Raw genomic sequence first — 26,373 nt, 5'->3', positions numbered from 1 at the left:
TAGACTGTTCTGTATGTGAACTATAATGCAGTTTACTGTGTGCTAGACTGTTCTGTATGTGAACTATAATGCAGTTTACTGTGTGCTAGACTGTCCTGTCTGTGAACTATAATGCAGTTTACTGTGTGCTAGACTGTTCTGTATGTGAACTATAATGCAGTGTACTGTGTGCTAGACTGTCCTGTCTTTGAACTATAATGCAGTTTACTGTGTGCTAGACTGTTCTGTATGTGAACTATAATGCAGTTTACTGTGTGCTAGACTGTCCTGTCTGTGAACTATAATGCAGTTTACTGTGTGCTAGACTGTTCTGTATGTGAACTATAATGCAGTTTACTGTGTGCTAGACTGTCCTGCCTGTGAACTATAATGCAGGTTACTGTGTGCTAGACTGTCCTGTCTGTGAACTATAATGCAGTTTACTGTGTGCTAGACTGTCCTGCCTGTGAACTATAATGCAGTTTACTGTGTGCTAGACTGTTCTGTATGTGAACTATAATGCAGTTTACTGTGTGCTAGACTGTCCTGTATGTGAACTATAATGCAGTTTACTGTGTGCTAGACTGTTCTGTATGTGAACTATAATGCAGTTTACTGTGTGCTAGACTGTCCTGTCTTTGAACTATAATGCAGTTTACTGTGTGCTAGACTGTCCTGTCTGTGAACTATAATGCAGTTTACTGTGTGCTAGACTGTCCTGTCTTTGAACTATAATGCAGGTTACTGTGTGCTAGACTGTCCTGTATGTGAACTATAATGCAGTTTACTGTGTGCTAGACTGTCCTGTATGTGAACTATAATGCAGTTTACTGTGTGCTAGACTGTCCTGTATGTGAACTATAATGCAGTTTACTGTGTGCTAGACTGTCCTGTATGTGAACTATAATGCAGTTTACTGTGTGCTAGACTGTCCTGTATGTGAACTATAATGCAGTGTACTGTGTGCTAGACTGTTCTGTATGTGAACTATAATGCAGTTTACTGTGTGCTAGACTGTTCTGTATGTGAACTATAATGCAGTTTACTGTGTGCTAGACTGTCCTGTCTTTGAACTATAATGCAGTTTACTGTGTGCTAGACTGTCCTGTATGTGAACTATAATGCAGTTTACTGTGTGCTAGACTGTCCTGTATGTGAACTATAATGCAGTTTACTGTGTGCTAGACTGTCCTGTATGTGAACTATAATGCAGTTTACTGTGTGCTAGACTGTCCTGTATGTGAACTATAATGCAGTTTACTGTGTGCTAGACTGTCCTGTATGTGAACTATAATGCAGTGTACTGTGTGCTAGACTGTTCTGTATGTGAACTATAATGCAGTTTACTGTGTGCTAGACTGTTCTGTATGTGAACTATAATGCAGTTTACTGTGTGCTAGACTGTCCTGTCTTTGAACTATAATGCAGTTTACTGTGTGCTAGACTGTCCTGTATGTGAACTATAATGCAGTTTACTGTGTGCTAGACTGTCCTGTCTGTGAACTATAATGCAGTTTACTGTGTGCTAGACTGTCCTGCCTGTGAACTATAATGCAGTTTACTGTGTGCTAGACTGTCCTGCCTGTGAACTATAATGCAGTGTACTGTGTGCTAGACTGTCCTGCCTGTGAACTATAATGCAGTGTACTGTGTGCTAGACTGTCCTGTCTGTGAACTATAATGGGACATTTATGTTGTGTATGAGGTAACCGGTTAACCGACCCTTTGAAACTTGAGGAATGTACCCAGCACTCTACCTGCAAGGTCACACTGATGACAGGTCTAATGAGGTGTCTGTCACTACAGTCGTATCAATCCCTCCCCCCCTCTACCCCTCTCCTCCTCATCCCCTAGTCCTCCTCCCTATCTACCCATCATCCCCTAGCCCTCCTCATCTACCCATCATCCCCTAGCCCTCCTCCCTCCCCATCTCCCCTAGCCCTCCTCATCTACCCTGTCTCCCCTCTCGTGTTTCACATAGACCTATACCCAAACCCAACCCCACCCCCGTCTGCCACCCCTGTTTGCCAGTCAGCGAATCACACGACAGCCATGCGTTTCCGTAACTCTTGACCTCTGAGCTTTACCCTGTCGCTTCCTGCCCGTTTCAACACTTTAAAAATAGATGGCCACCAATGACCACCACTTCCTCCCCAAGCTCTGACAGCTGACACACCCTACAGGAATGTGCCATGATCACGGCAGGTCTGCCCAACTACAGTTGAAGTGGAAAGTTTACATACGGTCACGGCTCTCGTCGAAAGGAGTGGACCAAAGCGCAGCGTGGAAAGTGTTCATGATTTTTATGATCAAAAACCACTCAAACAAAAATAACACCGCAAACAGTTCTGTCAGGTACAGACACTAAACAGAAAACAACATCCCACAAAACTCAAACGGAAAATGCCAACTTATATATGATCCCCAATCAGAGATAGACAGCTGCCTCTGATTGGGAACCACTCTAACATAGACATAAGGAAACTAGAATGCCAACCCTAGTCACACTCTGAACTAACCAAAATAGAGAATAAAAACCTCTCTATGGACAGGGTGTGACACATACACTTAGGTTGGAATCATTAAAACTCGTTTTTCAACCACTCCACAAATTTCTTGTTAACAAACTATAGTTTTGGCAAGTCTGTTAGGACATCTAGTTTGTGCATGACACAAGTCATTTCTCCAACAATTGTTTGCAGAAAGATTATTTCACTGTATCACAATTCCATTGGGTCAGAAGTTTAAATACACTAAGTTGACTGTGCCATTAAACAGCTTGGAAAATTCCAGAAAATTATGTCATGGCTTTAGAACCTTCTGATAGGCTAATTGACATCATTTGAGTCAAATGGAGGTGTACCCGCGGATGTATTTCAAGGCCTACCTTCAAATTCAGTGCTCTTTGCTTGACATGGGAAAATCAAAAGAAATCAGCCAAGACCTCAGAAAAAAATTGTAGACCTCCACAAGTCTGGTTCCTTCTTGGGAGCTATTTCCAAACGCCTGAAGGTACCACGTTCATCTGCACAAACAATAGTACGCAAGTATAAACACCATGGGACCACACAGCCATCCTATCGCTCAGGAAGGAGACGCGTTCTGTCTCCTAGAGATGAATGTACTTTTGTGCGAAAAGTGCAAATCAATCCCAGAACAACAGCAAAGGACCTTGTGAAGATGCTGGGGGAAACGGGTACAAAAGTATCTATATCCACAGTAAAATGAGTCCTATATCGACATAACCTGAAAGGCTGCTCAGCAAGGAAGAAGCCACTGCTCCAAAACTGCCATAAAAAAAGCCAGACTACAGTTTGCATCTGCACATGGGGACAAAGATCGTACTTTTTGGAGAAATGTCCTCTGGTCTGATGAAACAAAAATAGACCTGTTTGGCCATAGTGACCATCGTTATGTTTGGAGGAAAAAGGGGGAGGCTTGCAAGCTGAAGAACACCATCCCAACCGTGAAGCACGGGGGTGGCAGCATCATGTTGTGGGGGTGCTTTGCTGCAGGAGGGACTGGTGCACTTCACAAAATAGATGGCATCATGAGGAAGGAAAATTATGTGGATATACTGAAGCAACATCTCAAGACATCAGTCAGGAAGTTAAAGCTTGGTCGCAAAGGGGACTTCAAATGACCCCAAGCATACTTCCAAAGTTGTGGCAAAATGGCTTAAGGACAACAAAGTCAAGGTATTGGAGTGGCCATCACAAAGCCCTGACTTCAATCCCATAGAAAATTTGCGGGCAGAACTGAAAAAGCGTGTGCAAGCAAGTAGGCCTACAAACCTGACTCAGTTACAGCAACTCTGTCAGTAGGAATGGGTCAAAATTCACCCAATTTGTTGTGGCGAGCTTGTGGAAGGCAATGCTACCAAATACTAATTGAGTGCATGTAAAATTCTGACCCACTGGGAATGTGATGAAATAAATAAAAGCTGAAATAAATAATTCTCTCTACTATTATTCTGACATTTCACATTCTTAAAATAAAGGTGATCCTCACTGACCTATGACGGAATTTTTACAAGGATTAAATGTCAGGAATTGTGAAAAACGGGAAGAACTGGTGCTGAAGGTGCTGCAGCGCTCCCTGGTGGTAAGATGGTAAAACTGCAAAGATTTGTGTTGCAACAAGGGATGTCTGATGATGATGATGATGGTCTGTCAGTGAGAGGATTATCACTGGCCCCATTATGAAGTACTTCATAACTAAACTAAACTACTAAACTACAACTAAAACGTAAGTTACAAATATACTGTAACTATGGCGAACTAGACAAGACATGCCATTATGCTTGAATTAATACTACATACTACAATAGATACTGTTAGTCTGGGTGATAATAGTCCTGGATTTAAATCATATTTGACCACAGGAGGGCAGTGTAAATCAACATACTTATACTACAGTACTTGGGTCATTCTTGGGCTGCGGAAATATTTGAAAATTATATATATATATATATATTTATTTTTTTACTAGAATAAATACGTTTTCTAAACAGCGCACGACATTAAGTAGATATTAAACCTTCAAGAAAACCCATTCTCCCACCTCAGGCATTAAAGCCCTTGTTTATTATTGTCCATTTTTGTCTGATATGGACACCATTTATCTTCAACCTCGTCACAGACAAAATGGAAGATGTCTGAATGTAAAAAATATACATTTACCTGATGCTTATGTGTTCCCCCAAAACATGTTCAATTATTATAAATATAAAATGTCAAATCTCTGAATGTTGCTTTATGAAACTCTGAGATAAGACACATTATTTAAATAAAAAACAAGCTTTCAATTCAGCATTTCAACACGAATCTAATCTTTATGGGATTGTCCTTAACATTTCAGACTGAGCTCAGAAAACACTAAATTCATATTTATTCATCTTTGCCATGTTATTGAACAAATATTGTCATGTGACAGAGTTGAGACTAGGGTGACAGGGTTGAATACTGTAACGGGGTTGAGACTAGGGTAACAGGGTTGAATACTGTAACAGGGTTGAGACTAGGGTGACAGGGTTGAATACTGTAACAGGGTTGAGACTAACGTGGCAGGGTTGAATACTGTAACAGGGTTGAGACTAGGGTGACAGGGTTGAATACTGTAACAGGGTTGAGACTAGGGTGACAGGGTTGAATACTGTAACAGGGTTGAATACTGTAACGGGGTTGAGACTAGCGTGACAGGGTTGAATACTGTAACAGGGTTGAATACTGTAACAGGGTTGAGACTAGCGTGACAGGGTTGAATACTGTAACAGGGTTGAATACTGTAACAGGGTTGAATACTGTAACAGGGTTGAGACTAGGGTGACAGGGTTGATACTAGGGTGACAGGGTTGAATACTGTAACAGGGTTGAGACTAGGGTGACAGGGTTGAGACTGGGGTGACAGGGTTGAATACTGTAACAGGTTTGAGACTAGCGTGACAGGGTTGAATACTGTGACGGGGTTGAGACTAGGGTGACAGGGTTGAGACTAGGGTGACAGGGTTGAATACTGTAACAGGGTTGAATACTGTAACAGGGTTGAATACTGTAACAGGGTTGAGACTAGCGTGACAGGGTTGAATACTGTAACAGGGTTGAATACTGTAACGGGGTTGAGACTAGCGTGACAGGGTTGAATACTGTAACAGGGTTGAATACTGTAACGGGGTTGAATACTGTAACAGGGTTGAATACTGTAACGGGGTTGAGACTAGCGTGACAGGGTTCAATACTGTAACAGGGTTGAGACTAGCGTGACAGGGTTGAATACTGAAACAGGATTGAGACTAGCGTGACAGGGTTGAATACTGTAACATGGTTGAGACTAGCGTGACAGGGTTGAATACTGTAACATGGTTGAGACTAGCGTGACAGGGTTGAATATTGTAACAGGGTTGAGACTAACGTGGCAGGGTTGAATACTGTAACAGGGTTGAGACTAACGTGGCAGGGTTGAATACTGTAACAGGGTTGAGACTAACGTGGCAGGGTTGAATACTGTAACAGGGTTGAGACTAACGTGGCAGGGTTGAATACTGTAACAGGGTTGAAACTAACGTGACAGGGTTGAATACTGTAACAGGGTTGAATACTGTAACAAGGTTGATTACTGTAACAGGGTTGAGACTAGCGTGGCAGGTTTGAATACTGTAACAGGGTTGAGACTAATGTGGCAGGGTTGAATACTGTAACAGGGTTGAATACTGTAACAGGGTTGAATACTGTAACAGGGTTGACTAGCGTGGCAGGGTTGAATACTGTAACAGGGTTGAGACTAGGGTGACAGGGTTGAATACTGTAACAGGGTTGAGACTAGCGTGACAGGGTTGAATACTGTAACAGGGTTGAATACTGTAACAGGGTTGAGACTAGCGTGACAGGGTTGAATACTGTAACGGGGTTGAGACTAGGGTGACAGGATTGAATACTGTAACAGGGTTGAGACTAGCGTGACAGGGTTGAATAATGTAACAGGGTTGAGACTAGCATGACAGGGTTGAATACTGTAACAGGGTTGAATACTGTAACAGGGTTGAATACTGTAACGGGGTTGAGACTAGGGTGACAGGGTTGAATACTGTAACAGGGTTGAATACTGTAACAGGGTTGAATACTGTAACAGGGTTGAGACTAGCGTGACAGGGTTGAATACTGTAACAGGGTTGAGACTAGCGTGACAGGGTTGAATACTGTAACAGGGTTGAGACTAGCGTGACAGGGTTGAATACTGTAACAGGGTTGAGACTAGCGTGACAAGGTTGAATACTGTAACAGGGTTGAGACTAGCGTGACAGGGTTGAATACTGTAACAGGGTTGAATACTGTAACAGGGTTGAGACTAGGGTGACAGGGTTGAGACTAGGGTGACAGGGTTGAATACTGCAACAGGGTTGAGACTAGGGTGACAGGGTTGAATACTGTAACAGGGTTGAATACTGTAACAAGGTTGAGACTAGCGTGACAGGGTTGAATACTGTAACAGGGTTGAGACTAGCGTGACAGGGTTGAATACTGTAACAGGGTTGAGACTAGCGTGACAGGGTTGAATACTGTAACAGGGTTGAATACTGTAACAGGTTTGAGACTAGAGTGACAGGGTTGAATACTGTAACAGGGTTGAGACTAGCGTGACAGGGTTGAATACTGTAACAGGGTTGAGACTAGCGTGACAGGGTTGAATACTGTAACAGGGTTGAATACTGTAACAGGTTTGAGACTAGAGTGACAGGGTTGAATACTGTAACAGGGTTGAGAATAGCGTGACAGGGTTGAATACTGTAACAGGGTTGAATACTGTAACAGAGTTGAGACTAGGGTGACAGGGTTGACTACTGTAACAGGGGTGAATACTGTAACAGGGTTGAGAATAGCGTGACAGGGTTGAATACTGTAACAGGGTTGAATACTGTAACAGGGTTGAGACTAACGTGACAGGGTTGAATACTGTAACAGGGTTGAATACTGTAACAGGGTTGAATACTGTAACAGGGTTGAGACTAGCGTGACAGGGTTGAATACTGTAACAGGGTTGAGACTAGGGTAACAGGGTTGAATACTGTAACAGGGTTGAGACTAGCGTGACAGGGTTGAATACTGTAACAGGGTTGAATACTGTAACAGGGTTGAGACTAGCATGACAGGGTTGAATACTGTAACAGGGTTGAATACTGTAACAGGGTTGAGACTAACGTGGCAGGGTTGAATACTGTAACAGGGTTGAGACTAACGTGACAGGGTTGAATACTGTAACAGGGTTGAATACTGTAACAAGGTTGATTACTGTAACAGGGTTGAGACTAGCGTGGCAGGTTTGAATACTGTAACAGGGTTGAGACTATTTTGGCAGGGTTGAATACTGTAACAGGGTTGAATACTGTAACAGGGTTGAATACTGTAACAGGGTTGACTAGCGTGGCAGGGTTGAATACTGTAACAGGGTTGAGACTAGGGTGACAGGGTTGAATACTGTAACAGGGTTGAGACTAGCGTGACAGGGTTGAATACTGTAACAGGGTTGAATACTGTAACAGGGTTGAATACTGTAACGGGGTTGAGACTAGGGTGACAGGGTTGAATACTGTAACGGGGTTGAGACTAGGGTGACAGGCTTGAATACTGTAACAGGGTTGAGACTAGCGTGACAGGGTTGAATAATGTAACAGGGTTGAGACTAGCATGACAGGGTTGAATACTGTAACAGGGTTGAATACTGTAACAGGGTTGAATACTGTAACGGGGTTGAGACTAGGGTGACAGGGTTGAATACTGTAACAGGGTTGAATACTGTAACAGGGTTGAATACTGTAACAGGGTTGAGACTAGCGTGACAGGGTTGAATACTGTAACAGGGTTGAGACTAGCGTGACAGGGTTGAATACTGTAACAGGGTTGAGACTAGCGTGACAGGGTTGAATACTGTAACAGGGTTGAGACTAGCGTGACAAGGTTGAATACTGTAACAGGGTTGAGACTAGCGTGACAGGGTTGAATACTGTAACAGGGTTGAATACTGTAACAGGGTTGAGACTAGGGTGACAGGGTTGAGACTAGGGTGACAGGGTTGAATACTGCAACAGGGTTGAGACTAGGGTGACAGGGTTGAATACTGTAACAGGGTTGAATACTGTAACAAGGTTGAGACTAGCGTGACAGGGTTGAATACTGTAACAGGGTTGAGACTAGCGTGACAGGGTTGAATACTGTAACAGGGTTGAGACTAGCGTGACAGGGTTGAATACTGTAACAGGGTTGAATACTGTAACAGGTTTGAGACTAGAGTGACAGGGTTGAATACTGTAACAGGGTTGAGACTAGCGTGACAGGGTTGAATACTGTAACAGGGTTGAGACTAGCGTGACAGGGTTGAATACTGTAACAGGGTTGAATACTGTAACAGGTTTGAGACTAGAGTGACAGGGTTGAATACTGTAACAGGGTTGAGAATAGCGTGACAGGGTTGAATACTGTAACAGGGTTGAATACTGTAACAGAGTTGAGACTAGGGTGACAGGGTTGACTACTGTAACAGGGGTGAATACTGTAACAGGGTTGAGAATAGCGTGACAGGGTTGAATACTGTAACAGGGTTGAATACTGTAACAGGGTTGAGACTAACGTGACAGGGTTGAATACTGTAACAGGGTTGAATACTGTAACAGGGTTGAATACTGTAACAGGGTTGAGACTAGCGTGACAGGGTTGAATACTGTAACAGGGTTGAGACTAGGGTAACAGGGTTGAATACTGTAACAGGGTTGAGACTAGCGTGACAGGGTTGAATACTGTAACAGGGTTGAATACTGTAACAGGGTTGAGACTAGCATGACAGGGTTGAATACTGTAACAGGGTTGAATACTGTAACAGGGTTGAATACTGTGACGGGGTTGAGACTAGCGTGACAGGGTTGAATACTGTAACAGGGTTGAATACTGTAACAGGGTTGAGACTAGCATGACAGGGTTGAATACTGTAACAGGGTTGAATACTGTAACAGAGTTGAATACTGTAACAGGATTGAATACTGTAACAGGGTTGAATACTGTAACAGGGTTGAGACTAGCGTGACAGGGTTGAATACTGTAACAGGGTTGAGAATAGCGTGACAGGGTTGAATACTGTAACAGGGTTGAATACTGTAACAGGGTTGAATACTGTAACAGGGTTGAATACTGTAACAGGGTTGAATACTGCAACGGGGTTGAGACTAGCGTGACAGGGTTGAATACTGTAACAGGGTTGAATACTGTAACAGGGTTGACTAGCGTGGCAGGGTTGAATACTGTAACAGGGTTGAATACTGTAACAGGGTTGAGACTAGCATGACAGGGTTGAATACTGTAACAGGATTGAATACTGTAACAGGGTTGAATACTGTAACAGGGTTGAGACTAGCGTGACAGGGTTGAATACTGTAACAGGGTTGAGACTAGCGTGACAGGGTTGAATACTGTAACAGGGTTGAATACTGTAACAGGGTTGAATACTGTAACAGGGTTGAGACTAGCGTGACAGGGTTGAATACTGTAACAGGGTTGAATACTGTAACAGGGTTGAATACTGTAACAGGGTTGAAGAGACACATCGGTTTCCATATAAACTAGTTTAATTTACTATCAAAATCCCTCCCAGATTTACACCAAAACATTACATTTCATTGTACGCAACCATGTAATAAGGACATTAGATATATTTTGAATAATCTGGGTTTTATAAATTTTTTTTTTTACCAAACTGCAGTAAATATCGAAACAAATAAAAACACATCAGGCGGGTAGTTAATAACATTCAACAGGTTTCATCAGAAAGGTTCAGCGTGTCATCAAACTGTAGGAACATTTTCCAAGGGCATTTAGAATGTTAGAGCAGCTGTTAACTACAGCACTAGTGTCACCATGACGACCCTTCTTCTCAGGAGCAACATATTCATTCATTCATTCATTCATTAGTGGCTTTCTTCCTGAGAGCCCAATCATCTCTCTCAACCTCTACATGGTGGGTTGTCACACGCTGTGGGGGTGTGGAATCATCTCAAGGATTTCATCAAACTGATACCAGTGGATGTCGTCTTGAGAAGGCCAGAAAAATATCTGTTTGGTCCTAAATGATGCATACATTTCACTTGTACACTCATTTCATCCGTGTCGAGGATGATGCCTGGATGAAGGTGATCATATTCCACTACACACCACTGACCAAGAAGACCTGGATTTACCCACTGGATTTCGTCCACAGCTTGTGGATTTTCCTCATTGGCTGTTCTGGAGCAGCCAGGACCTCCTGCCTGAACCTGAAGGGCTGTTCTGGAGCAGCCAGGACCTCCTGCCTGAACCTGAAGGGCTGTTCTGGAGCAGCCAGGACCTCCTGCCTGAACCTGAAGGGCTGTTCTGGAGCAGCCAGAACCTCCTGCCTGAACCTGAAGGGCTGTTCTGGAGCAGCCAGAACCTCCTGCCTGAACCTGAAGGGCTGTTCTGGAGCAGCCAGGACCTCCTGCCTGAACCTGAAGGGCTGTTCTGGAGCAGCCAGGACCTCCTGCCTGAACCTGAAGGGCTGTTCTGGAGCAGCCAGAACCTCCTGCCTGAACCTGAAGCGCTGTGTGTTAAAGCATGTACAGTTTAGCTCTTTCTTTGTTGAACGAAGACAGCCGACATCACGAGACATCAGCTCACCAGGAGCAAGGCTGATATTCTCATGGTGGAGGGCATCGCTTTTATCGGGCCTTGGCATCATCTCCATCGCACGTTCAACATCGGCCCTCTTCACAAAGAACAGGTTCACTGACGTGTTTGTCTCACGGAGGGCTTTGTCAAAGCTCCTGTGCATCGCTGATATCACAGCCCTTAGCCACCAGCCTGTTCTCTTCAACGTTCCTCCCACACCACCAGGAGCCCCTTTTCCATGGCTTGACTCAAAAGAGGTCCATGTACCAGCTTTGAATCCCCGTTTGTGTAATTATTGTTGTGAAAAGCAGGAAGTTGCCTCTCTGCTTATACTGTGTGCAAGAACCATCAGTAAAAACGTGCAATACAGACACTTGTGGATGTGTGTCCTGAAGGGAGTCCAGCACTGGATGGAGGTGTTTCCATATAGGAGGAGGGCCTTTGTGCCTAGAGGGGGAGATGGTTGTCAAGCATATCGGCTCCTGTTGGTCTACATACAGTAAGTACCCCAGTATGTAGACTTCCGGGCCTTTGTGCCTAGAGGGGGAGATGGTTGTGAAGCGTATCGGCTCCTGTTGGTCTACATACAGTAAGTACCCCAGTATGTAGACTTCCGGGCCTTTGTGCCTAGAGGGGGAGATGGTTGTGAAGCGTATCGGCTCCTGTTGGTCTACATACAGTAAGTACCCCAGTATGTAGACTTCCGGGCCTTTGTGCCTAGAGGGGGAGATGGTTGTGAAGCGTATCGGCTCCTGTTGGTCTACATACAGTAAGTACCCCAGTATGTAGAGAGGGCTGCAGGTGTGGAGCCCCAAAGGCAACAGCTTGGATCTCCCATGTGTATCTGCAGACATAGTTGTCTGAAAAGTCCACATGGATCAAGGTCTCCTCTGTTGCCATGTTTTTCCTGAGCTCACGGCAGCAGGTGTATTGCTGTTTAATGTTGAACAGGTGTTTACTTAAACTTGTGAATGTAGTTGTGGAGCAACTCGGTAAGGTTCTGCTGGGTGCTCTCAACAGTTCTCTTGACAGGGATCCTAAATGAGGAACTTTCTTTTCATTGGCCTTTGTCTTCTGTGACCCATTAGAGAAAGGAAACTTTTACCATACCATCACATTTACCTGAAGAGGAGGACAGACTTTTACCATCACATTTACCTGGAGAGGAGGACAGACTTTTACCATACCATTTACCTGGAGAGGAGGACAGACTTTTACCATCACATTTACCTGGAGAGGACAGACTTTTACCATCACATTTACCTGGAGAGGAGGACAGACTTTTACCATCACATTTACCTGGAGAGGAGGACAGACTTTTACCATCACATTTACCTGGAGAGGAGGACAGACTTTTACCATCACATTTACCTGGAGAGGAGGACAGACTTTTACCATCACATTTACCTGGAGAGGAGGACAGACTTTTACCATCACATTTACCTGGAGAGGAGGACAGACTTTTACCATCACATTTACCTGGAGAGGAGGACAGACTTTTACCATCACATTTACCTGGAGAGGAGGACAGACTTTTGTTTGCACAAAGCACACTCCCCCCCCGTACATGCACTTCTTGCTAGATGATTCGCAGGATAACATCTCTGTCAAGCTCTCCAGATTTGAGGTCTCAATTACCTTCAGGAGATTCAGCTTCTCAGCCACACATCAGATTGTCATGGAGCTTACATAAATAAGAATTTGTCTCAGTCAGACATGGAAGAGTGAACAGCCCAATAAGGTCTCAGGTGACAAAAACAGAGCATAAGAGAGATTCTCAGTGTTCTCGGATAAAAAATCTTCTGTGCAGGTTTTTCATGGTGTCCTCCAGGAACCTTTTCTGCATCTTGACTTCGGCTTCTCATGTGGTGAAGGACAGGGGACCACATGGTGTGCATGAAATGAATAGATTGTATATTTTTTATGGGTTAAAGTATCATTTTGAAAAGTACTAGTTTTCCATCTTTATTTCATGTAACGGGGTTGAGTTGGTCAGCTCGACCATCCCCACCTGACTTTAAAAAACAACAAAAAACAGATATAAAAGAACGTGATTACTTGCCTGTTTCTGTACCATGAAGATGGAAATTGTTAAATGATGTCACTTCCTGTTAATGATGGCACATAAAGGGTGGACTGAGCATTTTTATTAGCAGAGTTTGGTTGGTGTGACGGGGTTGAGTATAGACTGAGGGACAGAGGTCAAATTGTGTCATTTTAATCAATAATCATGTATTTATTTGATAAAAATACATCCTCAACAAAATAACACACATCTGTTTACATTAATGGAAGAAGTTATTAATTATGTGCACAATTTTCATATTAATTTCCCAAGTAAAAATGATGTCAAACGCCTGGGGGACATGACACAATTCTTAGTGTCAGTTAAAAAATAAGATGTTTTTTATAATAAGGTTTAAATTAATACTATATTTATTTCAATTCATTATACTGGACATTTCAATGTTTATACAAAATGTGTTAACGTTTCATTTCGGTGACCCAATACTTAAAATATAATATAAAAAGTCAAAGGGACTGAAATATTACCCCAGCCCAAGAATGACCCACTTGTATTCAACACTGAACTGTGTCAACCACAGAAGGTTGGTGGCACTTTAATTGGGGAGGACAAGTAATTGATAATGTCTGGAGAGGAATAAGATGGAATGGTGTCAAATACATCAAACATGTGGTTTCCATGGTTTCCTTGTGTTTGATGCCATTCCATTCGCTCCGTTCCAGCCATTATTATGAGCCGTCCTCCCCTCAGAAACATCCACTGATGTCAACTTATTTAGAGTTGAGTTTTATTCCAGTAAACATGGCAGCTTCAAGATGAATTGTGTAAACAACAAGGAATTCACTTATTTAAAAAACATCTATAAATAATTTCTTTGCATTTGGCCTATAGGTCTACATTTCCTAAGCAGAATGCGAATCAAAGCACTTCTGCTCCACTGATGACCACATGTAACAGGGCAGCCATGTTGGATCAGGCAGAATGTTAATCAAAGCACTTCTGCTCCACTGATGACCACATGTAACAGGGCAGCCATGTTGGTTCATACAGGATGTTAATCAAAGCACTTCTGCTCCACTGATGACCACATGTAACAGGGCAGCCATGTTGGATCATACAGGATGTTAATCAAAGCACTTCTGCTCCACTGATGACCACATGTAACAGGGCAGCCATGTTGGATCATACAGGATGTTAATCAAAGCACTTCTGCTCCACTGATGACCACATGTAACAGGGCAGCCATGTTGGATCAGGCAGGATGTTAATCAAAGCACTTCTGCTCCACTGATGGCCACATGTAACAGGGCAGCCATGTTGGATCATGCAGGATGTTAATCAAAGCACTTCTGCTCCACTGATGACCACATGTAACAGGGCAGCCATGTTGGATCAGGCAGAATGTTAATTAAAGCACTTCTGCTCCACTGATGACCACATGTAACAGGGCAGCCATGTTGGATCAGGCAGAATGTTAATCAAAGCACTTCTGCTCCACTGATGACCACATGTAACAGGGCAGCCATGTTGGATCAGGCAGGATGTTAATCAAATCACAATACAGACAGTAAGAAGAAGCAGGAGTTAAACTGGTCAAACAAGTTGTAGGAGACATTTGGGCCAAACCCTCTACGGTTGTTGTGTGGATTATAGCTGTTCTGTATTTGTAAATTACATTTTGTTTGTACACTAGAGGGCACTATATGGGTCAAATGTGTATAGGACAGGCTACAGTAAATATATATATATACACATCACAGGAGGTTGGTGGCACCTTAATTGGGGATCACGGGACCATGGTAATGGCTGGAGTGAAACGAGTAGAGTGGAATCAAATACCATTCATTCAATTCTCTCCATTCCAGACATTATAAGCTGTGCTCCCCTCAGCAGCTTCCTGTGATGTATGAACACCTGCAATCCTACTGGTGCTCGAGTGGCTATTCAGAACTTTTAACCTGGTCAGCCAAGACACATTGTTATAATCGGAGTCACCGCTAAGTACGTTTACGGATTAATGCATATTCTTGTATTGATCTCAAGAGACATTTCATCGTTAAAGTCAAAGAGACCACTTTTCAAATGTTCAATATTTCCCACCATCCTTCTTTCTATAATGCAGACTCTATGTGAAAGGATGGTTGCCATGGGACTAAGTCTCAAATGTTGTCAGGGGCTGGTATTTAACGCCTGATGTTTTGGACTTGTAGAGCATCACTCCGCACAGCATGGCAACGGCTGCTACGATACACCCAACCATCAACCCCATGTTCACGTTGGTCACTGGGAAGACAAGAAAACACACAAACACCTTTTATAACACAGAAACTCTTTGTGAAACAAAAACCACCTGTTTATGCAGAGATGTTATTTCCTGTTGAAAAATTCCACTGTAGAGGAGGTCCTTCCTAAATGTGTAGTCATTTAGCAGACACTCTCTTAACCAGAGCAACTAGTGGTTCTTCCTCATGTCTTTTCTTCTGGGATATGAACCCACAACCCTGGCATTGCAAGTGTCACACTTTACCAGCTGAGCTACAGAGGACCATTGATAATATACTGTATCGTCAATAACACAAAGTACAACATTTGATTTGTAGCTCATCTAAAGCTACAGCCGTTTCCCCTCAGGGTTAGCTTACCTGAGCTCTCTGAACTCTTTCTCAGGCGCAAAGGACCCTGGGAGATGTGGTGTTTGGCCGTTTGCATGGCGGCCTCTCTCTTGCGGTGGTGGTGGTGACCAGCAGGCTGGGGGGAGGTGGAGTTGACGCAGCCCTGGGCACACCGGGTGTTGGGGTTCCCAGCCTCACACAGGATCACTGAACAGCTGATGTACACCTATAGCCAGAGGGGTTCAAAGGTCACTGAACAGCTGATGTACACCTATAGCCAGAGGGGTTCAAAGGTCACTGAACAGCTGATGTACACCTATAGCCAGAGGGTTCAAAGGTCACTGAACAGCTGATGTACACCTATAGCCAGAGGGTTTAAAGGTCACTGAACTGAGAGGATATAACCCTTGATACGATCCTTGAATGATGCAGCAATCTGTCCCCATCTACCTGGTCATGCATTCCGATGAATTTGAAAGCCTCCATTCCGAACTGGAAATGTCTCTGGTGACGCGGTGAGAAGATTTGAACCGTCTCGTCCACAATGCACCTGGTAAAAAAAAAAAACACACACAGTTAAAACCTAGAGTACAGTAAATATGTAAAGTACATACAGTAAGTGCAGTAAAACAATCTTTTAGTCTAGAATATTCCCCAGCATCTATTATCATCTCACATTACTGACAAGTGTCCACCCTGAGGTTGATGAATGCCTCAGTGTTTATATTTTAATATATATGTGTGTGTTTCCTTTCTCTAATCACCATTATTATTATTATTATTTTTTGAATGTTATTGTTGATGTCTTTATCTCACTTTGCTTTACCAACAGCAGCCTTGCCACTCGTGCTAATAAAGCTGATCTGAATCTGTGTGCTCAGTCTCACCCGTTTTCTATGATGGGGTAGGTGGGATGGTAGTCGGGGTTGTCGTACGGCGCCGCTCTGCAGGACTCCACGAAGAGCTCAGTGTTGTTCACAGTGGACACGGCCTCGATGTCCATGTAGATCATCTGCTTCACCGCCACGTCTAACGGGTAGTCACGGGGATCCACCATGTTGGCGAACTGGCTGGTCTGGTAGAACTCAAACTGGTAGGTGAACGTGCCGAAGCCTTTCTCCACCACCGTGATGCTGTCCCTGTGTGCAGTGAAGCCCAGGGACACGTTGCCACGTTTGGCGTACTGGCAGTAGAACTGGAACTCCACCTGGTGGTGCCTGGTGATGATGTCGTTGGGGTTGTCGAAGGTGGTGATTTGGTTCTTGAAGATGAGGTTGTCGTCGTCCTCCTGGATTGAGAGAGATGGAGAGGGAAATCATCTAGACAGTTACATTTGTGGGCACTGAACTTTACACACGTCACCAAGATCAATTGCTTCAGTTCTGATATTGCTGTGAACCTCTTGGGGTTATGAGTGAGCATGTTGGTGTCTCTTTTGATGCAAAACTGTTCTGAGGGCAAATCTTCCCACAGGCAGCATAAATCCACCCTTCACCAAAACCAATTCAAGATCTGTCAGCCTAGCTGGTGCCTTGGGGTGAATATCCCCTCGAACCAGGTTCAATATAGAGAACGCAGACAGACACACAGGAGTGAATGGGTCTCACACAAAGTGGAATACTGTACATGTGTCATCCCACTATAATATTTGACATCTCGGAGGCCTCACCTCTATCTGAGTGCCACAGGCATTGAGGGGGATGACTCCAATGATGTGGGTGCTGTTAGAGAGGCGTTGCAGGTCGCAGGCAGAGTTACTGGGATCGTTGAGGCGGAGGTGGTCCTCGTGAATTTCAGTAACAGAGGACTTCTCCACTTCTACCGTCATCTTGGTCTCGTCACACACCACCTTGGCTTTGACTGTCACGGGAGATGTTTTCTTATTGTTGTATTTCTTCCCATCTTTTGCATAAATGTCTTAATCAAAACAATCTGACTGTGACCCATGATGTGAGTTGGTTGGGGTCATTTCGAGTTTCATTTTTTATCTTTCCTTCATGTTTGGTGATTTCAGATGTGTTGTCTAGGTATAGTATGTATCATACAGTATTCAGAGCTTCTGTTATTAAAGTGCACAATTATACAATCACACGCCTCACCATATTGTCCAATCACACACACCACACCATATTGTCCAATCACACACCACATAGTCCAATCACACACCACAGCATATTGTCCAATCACACACCACACCATATTGTCCAATCACACACCACACCATATTGTCCAATCACACACCACAACATATTTATGGTGGAATAATGTACAAACCCTTTTTGCGTCCGACCTCCACCACAACACATCTCATCTCAGACTGATAGACACTAGATCTGAAAGTGTTAGAGAAGATCAGGGTGAACAACAGCACAATATTATCATTACATGTATTATTAGTCTCTCTCTCTCATGTGAAATTAAATATCATAAAAAGAGGAAACTCCAGAGGGAAGTAGCACAACATACAGGAAGTAGCAGAACACACAGGAAGTAGCAGAACGTACAGGAAGTAGCAGAACGTACAGGAAGCAGCAGAACGTACAGGAAGTAGCAGAACGTACAGGAAGCAGCAGAACGTACAGAAAGTAGCAGAACATACAGGAAGTAGCAGAACACACAGGAAGTAGCAGAACATACAGGAAGTAGCAGAACACACAGGAAGTAGCAGAACATACAGGAAGTAGAACAGCAGTTCTGGTGATGTTTCTAGCATTATAAAACATAAGACCTACCCAGAAATCCCCTCAGTGATGAAGCAAATGGGGAAATACTCCCCCAGATTGTCCCGGATGGGTGTCCACCGGATGACAAACTCCCCCTGGGTAGTCATGTGATTGGTGATGTTCAGAGGTCCACTGACGATGACATCATTAATCCTAGAAAGGAGATCAAATGGAAAAGGTAAATGATAAGTGGGATCCTTGGATGACCCAACCCTGAATCCGAACCCTAACCTTAACCTCTCCCCTAACTTAAACCACTGTACACATCAATGATGTCGCTCTTGCTGCTGATTATTCTCTGATCCACGTCTACCCAGACGATGCCATTCTGTATACTTCTGGCCCTTCTTTGGACTCTGTGTTAACTAACCTCCAGATGAGCTTCAATGCCATACAACTCTCCTTCCGTGGCCTCCAACTGCTCTTAAATGCAAGTAAAACTAAATGCATGCTCTTCAACCGATCGCTACCAGCACCTGCCCGCCCGTCCAGCATCACTACTCTGCACGGTTTTGACTTAGAATATGTGGACATCTTCAAATACCTAGGTGTCTGGTTAGACTGTAAACTCTCCTTCCAGACTCACATTGAGCATCTCCAATCCAAAATGAAATCTAGAATCGGCTTCCTATTTCGCAACAAAGCATCCTTCACTCATGCCGCCAAACATACCCTCGTAAAACTGACTATCCTACCGATCCTTGACTTCGGCGATGTCATTTACAAAATAGCCTCCAACACTCTACTCAGCAAATTGGATGCAGTCTATCACAGTGCCATCATTTTTTTGTCACCAAAGCCCCATTTACTACCCACCATGGCAACCTGTATGCCCTCATTGGCTGGCCCTCGTTTCATATTCGTCGCCAAACCCACTGGCTCCAGGTCATCTATATAAGTCTCTGCTAGGTAAAGCCCCGCCTTATCTCAGCTCACTGGTCACCATAGCAGCATCCACTCGTAGCACGCGCTCCAGCAGGTATATTTCACTGGTCATTCCCATAGCCAATTCCTCCTTTGGCCACCTTTCCTTCCAGTTCTCTGCTGCCAATGACTGGAACGAATTGCAAAAATCACTGAAGCTGGAGACCCATATCTCCCTCACTAACTTTAAGCACCAGCTGTCAGAGCAGCTCACAGATCACTGCACCTTTACATAGCCTATCTGTAAATAGCCCATCCAACTACCCCATCCCCATACTGTTTTTATTTTTTGCTCCTTTGCACCCCAGTATCTCTACTTGCACATTCATCTTCTGCACATCTATTAATCCAGTCTCTATCACTCCAGTGTTTAATTGCTAAATTGTAATTATTATATTTCACCAATATGGCCTATTTATTGCCTTACCTCCCTTATCTTACCTCATTTGCACACACTGTATATAGACTTTTTTTCTATTGTGTTTTTGACTGCATGTTTTGTTTATTCCATGTGTAACTCTGTGTTGTTGTTTGTGATGCACTGCTTTGCTTCATCTTGGCCAGGTCGCAGTTGTAATTGAGAACTTGTTCTCAACTCGCCTACCTGGTTATTAAATAAAAGGTGAAATATATATATATATTTTTATTTAAAAAAACTTTACCTAACCTTAACTCTTACCTTAACCGTTTTTTTAAATGGCAATTTATGTGGGGTGACATCAGAGTTGGACGTCACAAGCATCTCACTTAGCGAAGCGACAGCCACACCAATCCAGATCAATCACAGAAAAGACATTTACTCTTAATTGGAAAACTCTTGGTGTTCTTAGACCTTTTGGTGAACGTATACAGTAGGCTAAATTAAGCTAAATAATTGATTGCAGAAGAAAATATTTGTAATCACTGAAAAAGTTCCACAGGTGATAACGTTTTTAGATACAGCCAGGATGTGTTGTTAAAATCAGGACTAAACTGTTACAGCCAGGATGCACTGTTACAGCCAGGATGCACTGTTACAGCCAGGATGCACTGTTACAGCCAGGATGCATTGTTACAGCCAGGACTGCACTGTTACAGCCAGGATGCACTGTTACAGCCAGGATGCACTGTTACAGCCAGGATGCATTATTACAGCCAGGATGCACTGTTACAGCCAGGATGCACTGTTACAGCCAGGATGACCTGTTATAGCCAGGACTGCACTGTTACAGCCAGGATGCACTGTTATAGCCAGGACTGCACTGTTACAGCCAGGACCGCACTGTTATAGCCAGGACGCACTGTTATAGCCAGGATGCACTGTTATAGCCAGGATGCATTGTTAGTGCCAGGATGCACTGTTACAGCCAAGACGCACTGTTACAGCCAGGATGCACTGTTATAGCCAGGATGCACTGTTATAGCCAGTATGCACTGTTATAGCCAGGATGCACTGTTACAGCCAGGACTGCACTGTTATAGCCAGGATGCAATGTTATAGTCAGGACTGCACTGTTACAGCCAGGATGCATTGTTACAGCCAGGACTGCACTGTTATAGCCAGGATGCATTGTTACAGCCAGGATTACCTGTTACAGCCAGGATGCATTGTTACAGCCAGGACGGACTGTTACAGCCAGGATGCATTGTTACAGCCAGGACAGACTGTTACAGCCAGGATGCATTGTTACAGCCAGGATGGACTGTTACAGCCAGGATGACCTGTTACAACCAGGATACATTGTTACAGCCAGGATGATCTGTTACAGCCAGGACGGACTGTTACAGCCAGGATGACCTGTTACAGCCAGGACGGACTGTAACAGCCAGGACAGACTGTTATAGCCAGGATACATTGTTACAGCCAGGACAGACTGTTACAGCCAGGATGCATTGTTACAGCCAGGACGGACTGTTACAGCCAGGACGGACTCATCCAGCCAGGATGCATTGTTACAGCCAGGATGACCTGTTACAGCCAGGACGCACTGTTACAGCCATGATGACCTGTTACAGCCAGGATGCATTGTTACAGCCAGGACGGACTGTTACAGCCAGGATTACCTGTTACAGCCAGGATGCATTGTTACATCCAGGACGGACTGTTACAGCCAGGATGCATTGTTACAGCCAGGACGGACCGTTACAGCCAGGATGGACTGATACAGCCAGGATGCATTGTTACAGCCAGGACGGACTGTTACAGCCAGGACGGACTCATCCATCCAGGATGCATTGTTACAGCCAGGATGACCTGTTACAGCCAGGATGCATTGTTACAGCCAGGATGACCTGTTACAGCCAGGATGCATTGTTACAGCCAGGATGGACTGTTACAGCCAGGATGACCTGTTACAGCCAGGATGCATTGTTACAGCCAGGATGCATTGTTACAGCCAGGACAGACTGTTACAGCCAGGATGCATTGTTACAGCCAGGACGGACTGTTACAGCCAGGATGACCTGTTACAGCCAGGACGGACTGTTACAGCCAGGATCTATTGTTACAGCCAGACGGACTGTTACAGCTAGGATGACCTGTTACAACCAGGATGCATTGTTACAGCCAGGATGACCTGTTACAGCCAGGATGACATGTTACAGCCAGGACGGACTGTTACAGCCAGGACGGACTGTTACAGCCAGGACGGACTGTTACAGCCAGGATCTATTGTTAAACTCAGGTCTAAACTGTTACATCCAGGATCTATTGTTAACATCAGGACTAAACTGTTACATCTAGGATGACCTGTTACAGCCATGACGCACTGTTACAGCCAGGATGACCTGTTACAGCCAGGACGGACTGTTACAGCCAGGATGTGTTGTTACAGCCAGGACGGACTGTTACAGCCAGGATGTGTTGTTACAACCAGGAGTTCAAGCACTATAAATATAATCCTGGGTATAATACTGTATTATAGAGTATCATGTCTCTTACGTTGAGTGTGTAGCCTCGGCCTTGACCCTGAACTCCAGCTCTTTGTTGACCTCGGCGTGGAGATGTTCTCCGTTGTGTGGTGTCGGCTGCACGAACCTGGGCAGGTACATACCCTCATCGCAGGACGGAACACTAGAGTCCACTGAAGTGGAAAAGACACAAACGTACACAAGTAAAGGCCAATACTTTACAAATAAATGCCATGTTTGACGTTGTTTAAAGAATACATATGTCCAATCCTCCATCCAGGGGGCGGCAGGTAGCCTAGTGGTTAGAGGGGGGGCAGGTAGCCTAGTGGTTAGAGGGGGCAGGTAGCCTAGTGGTTAGAGGGGGGGCAGGTAGGAGGCAGGTAGCCTAGAGGTTAGAGGGGGCGGCAGGTAGCCTAGTGGTTAGAGGGGAGGCAGGTAGCCTAGTGGTTAGAGGGGGGGCAGGTAGCCTAGTGGTTAGAGGGGGGGCAGGTAGCCTAGTGGTTAGAGGGGGGGCAGGTAGCCTAGTAGTTAGAGGGGGGGCAGGTAGCCTAGTGGTTAGAGGGGGGGCAGGTAGCCTAGTGGTTAGAGGGGGGGCAGGTAGCCTAGTGGTTAGAGGGGGGGCAGGTAGCCTAGTGGTTAGAGGGGGGGCAGGTAGCCTAGTGGTTAGAGGGGGGGCAGGTAGCCTAGTGGTTAGAGGGGGGGCAGGTAGCCTAGTGGTTAGAGGGGTGGCAGATAGCCTAGTGGTTAGAGCGTTGGGCCAGTAACCAAAAAGTTGCCCTGTTTAATCCCCGAGCTGACAAGGTAAAAATCTGTTGTTCTGCCCCTGAACAAGATAGTTAACCCAGTGTTCCCCAGTAGGCTGTCTTTTTAAATAATAATTTGTTCTTAACTGATTTGCCTAGTTAAATAGGCAAAGGTTCAATACATTTAAAAAATCCAATGCATTGTTAACCATCAGAAGAGGAGTCTCACCCAGAAGAGAGAAATGTAGAGGGAGTTTGCTGAGGGGAGCAGTGGAGGGATACAGGCTTCCTGGGGTGGTGGTGGTAGTGGTGGTGGTGGTGGTAGTAGGCAAGGGGGTGGTTGTAGTGGGCCAGGGGGTGGTTGTAGTGGGCCAGGGGGTGGTGGTAGTGGGCCAGGGGGTGTTGGTGGTAGTGGGCCAAGGGGTGGTGGTAGTAGTAGGCAAGGGGGTGGTTGTAGTGGGCCAGGGGGTGGTGGTAGTAGTAGGCAAGGGGGTGGTTGTAGTGGGCGGGGTGGTGGTGGTGGTAGTGGGCCAGGGGGTGGTAGTGGGCCAGGGGGTGGTGGTTGTAGTGGGCCAGGGGGTGGTAGTGGGCCAGGGGGTAGTAGTGGTAGTGGGCCAGGGGGTGGTAGTGGGCGGGGTGGTGGTGGTAGTGGGCGGGGTGGTGGTGGTGGTAGTGGGCCAGGGGGTGGTAGTGGGCGGGGTGGTGGTGGTAGTGGGCGGGGTGGTGGTGGTGGTAGTGGGCCAGGGGGTGGTTGTAGTGGGCCAGGGGGCGGCGGTGGTAGTGGGCCAGGGGGCGGCGGTGGGGGTGGTGGTGGTGGTAGTGGGCCAGGGGGTGGTTGTAGTGGGCCAGGGGGTGGTGGTAGTGGGCCAGGGGGTGGTTGTAGTGGGCCAGGGGGTGGTTGTAGTGGGCCAGGGGGCGGTGGTAGTGGGCGGGGTGGTGGTGGTGGTGGTAGTGGGCCAGGGGGTGGTTGTAGTGGGCCAGGGGGTGGTTGTAGTGGGCCAGGGGGCGGCGGTGGTGGTTTGGCTCCACCACCAAGGAGAAGGAGTTGTGGTGGTTTGGCTCCACCACCAAGGAGAAGGAGTTGTGGTGGTTTGGCTCCACCACCAAGGAGAAGGAGTTGTGGTGGTTTGGCTCCACCACCAAGGAGAAGGAGTTGTGGTGGTTTGGCTCCACCACCAGGGATAGGAGACGGTTGTTTGGTAGCTGGAGCGTCGGCGTCTCCCTGCATGAAGCGGTGCCCTGGAGGAACTAGAGCCATCGGTGTAGGACAGGGTGATGTGTTGGTTAGGAAAGTCCTCTACAACTAGCTCAAACCCATAGACACCACTCGTTGAAGTGTAGCCGTATTGTAAGGAGCAAGAGCCCTAACAGTGAAGAGGTTAGAACACAAATGGAATAGCTGGTTAAGACCAAAGACAATATATCAACAATCACATGAGATTCAAGGTGTTGAAAATAACTGCCCACACCAACCTGATCCAGGTAGAAACCTGAAGGCTGATCACGATCACCGTCAGGGTCAAAGGCCATGAGGTTGTAGGACCTCTGACAGTTCTGGGGAACACTACAATGACAGGAGTCAGAAATACAACATATGAAATGAGTAAACTCTACGGGCTCTATTTGAACAAACCTAACACAACGGTCAGTCTAAGAGCTGGCAGTAGAGCTACAGGTTCGGAGGCGCGTCAGAAATATTTTTTGCTATTTTCACCACCACAATTATATGTGCAGTTGCTGGCAGTGGTGCAAAAGGGGCTGAGCCTTGATTTGTATTTATGTATTTTATTGAACCTTTATTTAACTAGGCAAGTCGATGAATAAACCAGTTGTGGGTGTATCGAGGCTTTTGACCCCTCACCGGCCAATCAGAACGTGTTCCATGGCTAAACGTGTGGTTGCTTCAAGTTGTGTATTTACGGTATTTTATATAGTTATTGTGATGTCATCAACTCCGGTTAGAACGTTAGTCCGTTACAGCCTAGTTAGTTAAATAGAAAACAGTATGTTGAACATGTTTACAGTCCACATTGTTCTAATTGTATTGCTTCAGTATGGAAATGAACCTAGGCTATAGCATGTGCACTGATATAGGGGCAAGGCCTACTGTAAATTGCAGTCTGGACATGGAAATGCCAAACGTAGTCAATTAGCAAGATCAATTTCACTAGGCTATCGATAAGGCCTGAAAAGACAGTGTATAATTCTAATCCAATTCTAATAAAAAAACAAAACAACAACTTGTTTAAATAGGCTAAATGTCTGAATAAAGTTACAGCCACCATAATAAATAGCCCAGAGGGTTTTGTTTTTGTTGCACAACATGATCATATCTGGCTAATGATCGGGGCCTGGAGAAAAAAAAGAACGTACCGGTGTGGGGGCGGTCCCCTGGACACACCTCAAACACAAATGAGCTGAAGTTAAACCGGTCAATTGCTGACGTCAGGGTTGGAAAATGCGATCGCGCTATTTTTTTTTTACATAACAAAATTGCTAATTAACTTGAGTTGGACACTTGCGCCTCTTTACCGCCAGCCAAAAATGTAGGAATATGTCTAATTAGGATTTCAATAACCTATATTGTATATATAAATACAACTGATCGGTTCAAAGAGGTAATGTTTTGGGAGTCAGAAAGTTGTTACCGTATGAAAGGAAGAATGGCTGTGATTGGAGATCTGTTGGGTTCACCAGTATCAGATCTTGTTCCCAGATCCACTTGTGTTTCCAGGCTCCAAGGTCCAAGACCGTTTACTGTTGGGATCCAACAGCAGCTGTTTTGTCTGTCACAACAACAAACCATCTTTAGATAAGTGGTCACTTGGGATGGAATGTTATCAAACCCACCATAGCAATATCATTTACCGAGTGTTTTCGTCACAGTCTTTGAAAAAAAAAACTCAGAGGGGAGTCTACCTTGTAGAAGTAGGTTTTAACGGTATAGCTAAAACCATTTTACCAGATATGAGTTTAACATGAGTCATTGTGCACAATGCATGTTCAAAAAATTGAATACATGTATTTCATAACAAACTTGCATCAATTGAAAAGGTTTATCACTGGGGATATTTCTGGTCTCGACTGTTTCAGTTTCACACCACTGGTTGTTGTAACCACTCCGTCCTCTGCTGCTGCTGTCAATTGTGCCTCTGACATCTTTGATTGAAGAGCCGCAGTTCCCTGAGGAACAATACCAGCGAGAGTAATCACACCAATCATGTGTATTCTTGTAGCGTAAATCCACCTGGAGAACAGAAAGTCACATTGTAATGGGGCAATAAAACATCATTAGACTGATGAAGTTTAATTAAC

The 26,373-nt window shown here is 44.9% G+C and overlaps 1 protein-coding gene across 1 annotated transcript; it reads right to left on the bottom strand.

Annotated features, from left to right (window-relative positions):
* Positions 1-13,348: 13,348 nt before the first annotated feature.
* Positions 13,349-24,616, bottom strand: LOC139411754 (uncharacterized). Its single transcript, XM_071158459.1, has 10 exons — positions 24,532-24,616; positions 23,288-24,422; positions 22,347-22,488; positions 18,512-18,655; positions 18,054-18,112; positions 17,449-17,639; positions 16,667-17,067; positions 16,230-16,329; positions 15,810-16,005; positions 13,349-15,450 (listed from the first exon to the last, which is right to left on the bottom strand). The coding sequence occupies exons 1-10, from the start codon at positions 24,586-24,588 to the stop codon at positions 15,320-15,322; spliced, it is 2,556 nt and encodes an 851-aa protein (XP_071014560.1). The 5' UTR covers positions 24,589-24,616; the 3' UTR covers positions 13,349-15,319.
* Between the last annotated feature and the right edge of the window lie 1,757 nt (positions 24,617-26,373).

This window comes from Oncorhynchus clarkii, chromosome 6, assembly GCF_045791955.1.
Source record: "Oncorhynchus clarkii lewisi isolate Uvic-CL-2024 chromosome 6, UVic_Ocla_1.0, whole genome shotgun sequence".
Taxonomy (NCBI): Eukaryota; Metazoa; Chordata; class Actinopteri; order Salmoniformes; family Salmonidae; genus Oncorhynchus; species Oncorhynchus clarkii.
This window is presented reverse-complemented; position numbering and strand designations above follow the sequence as displayed.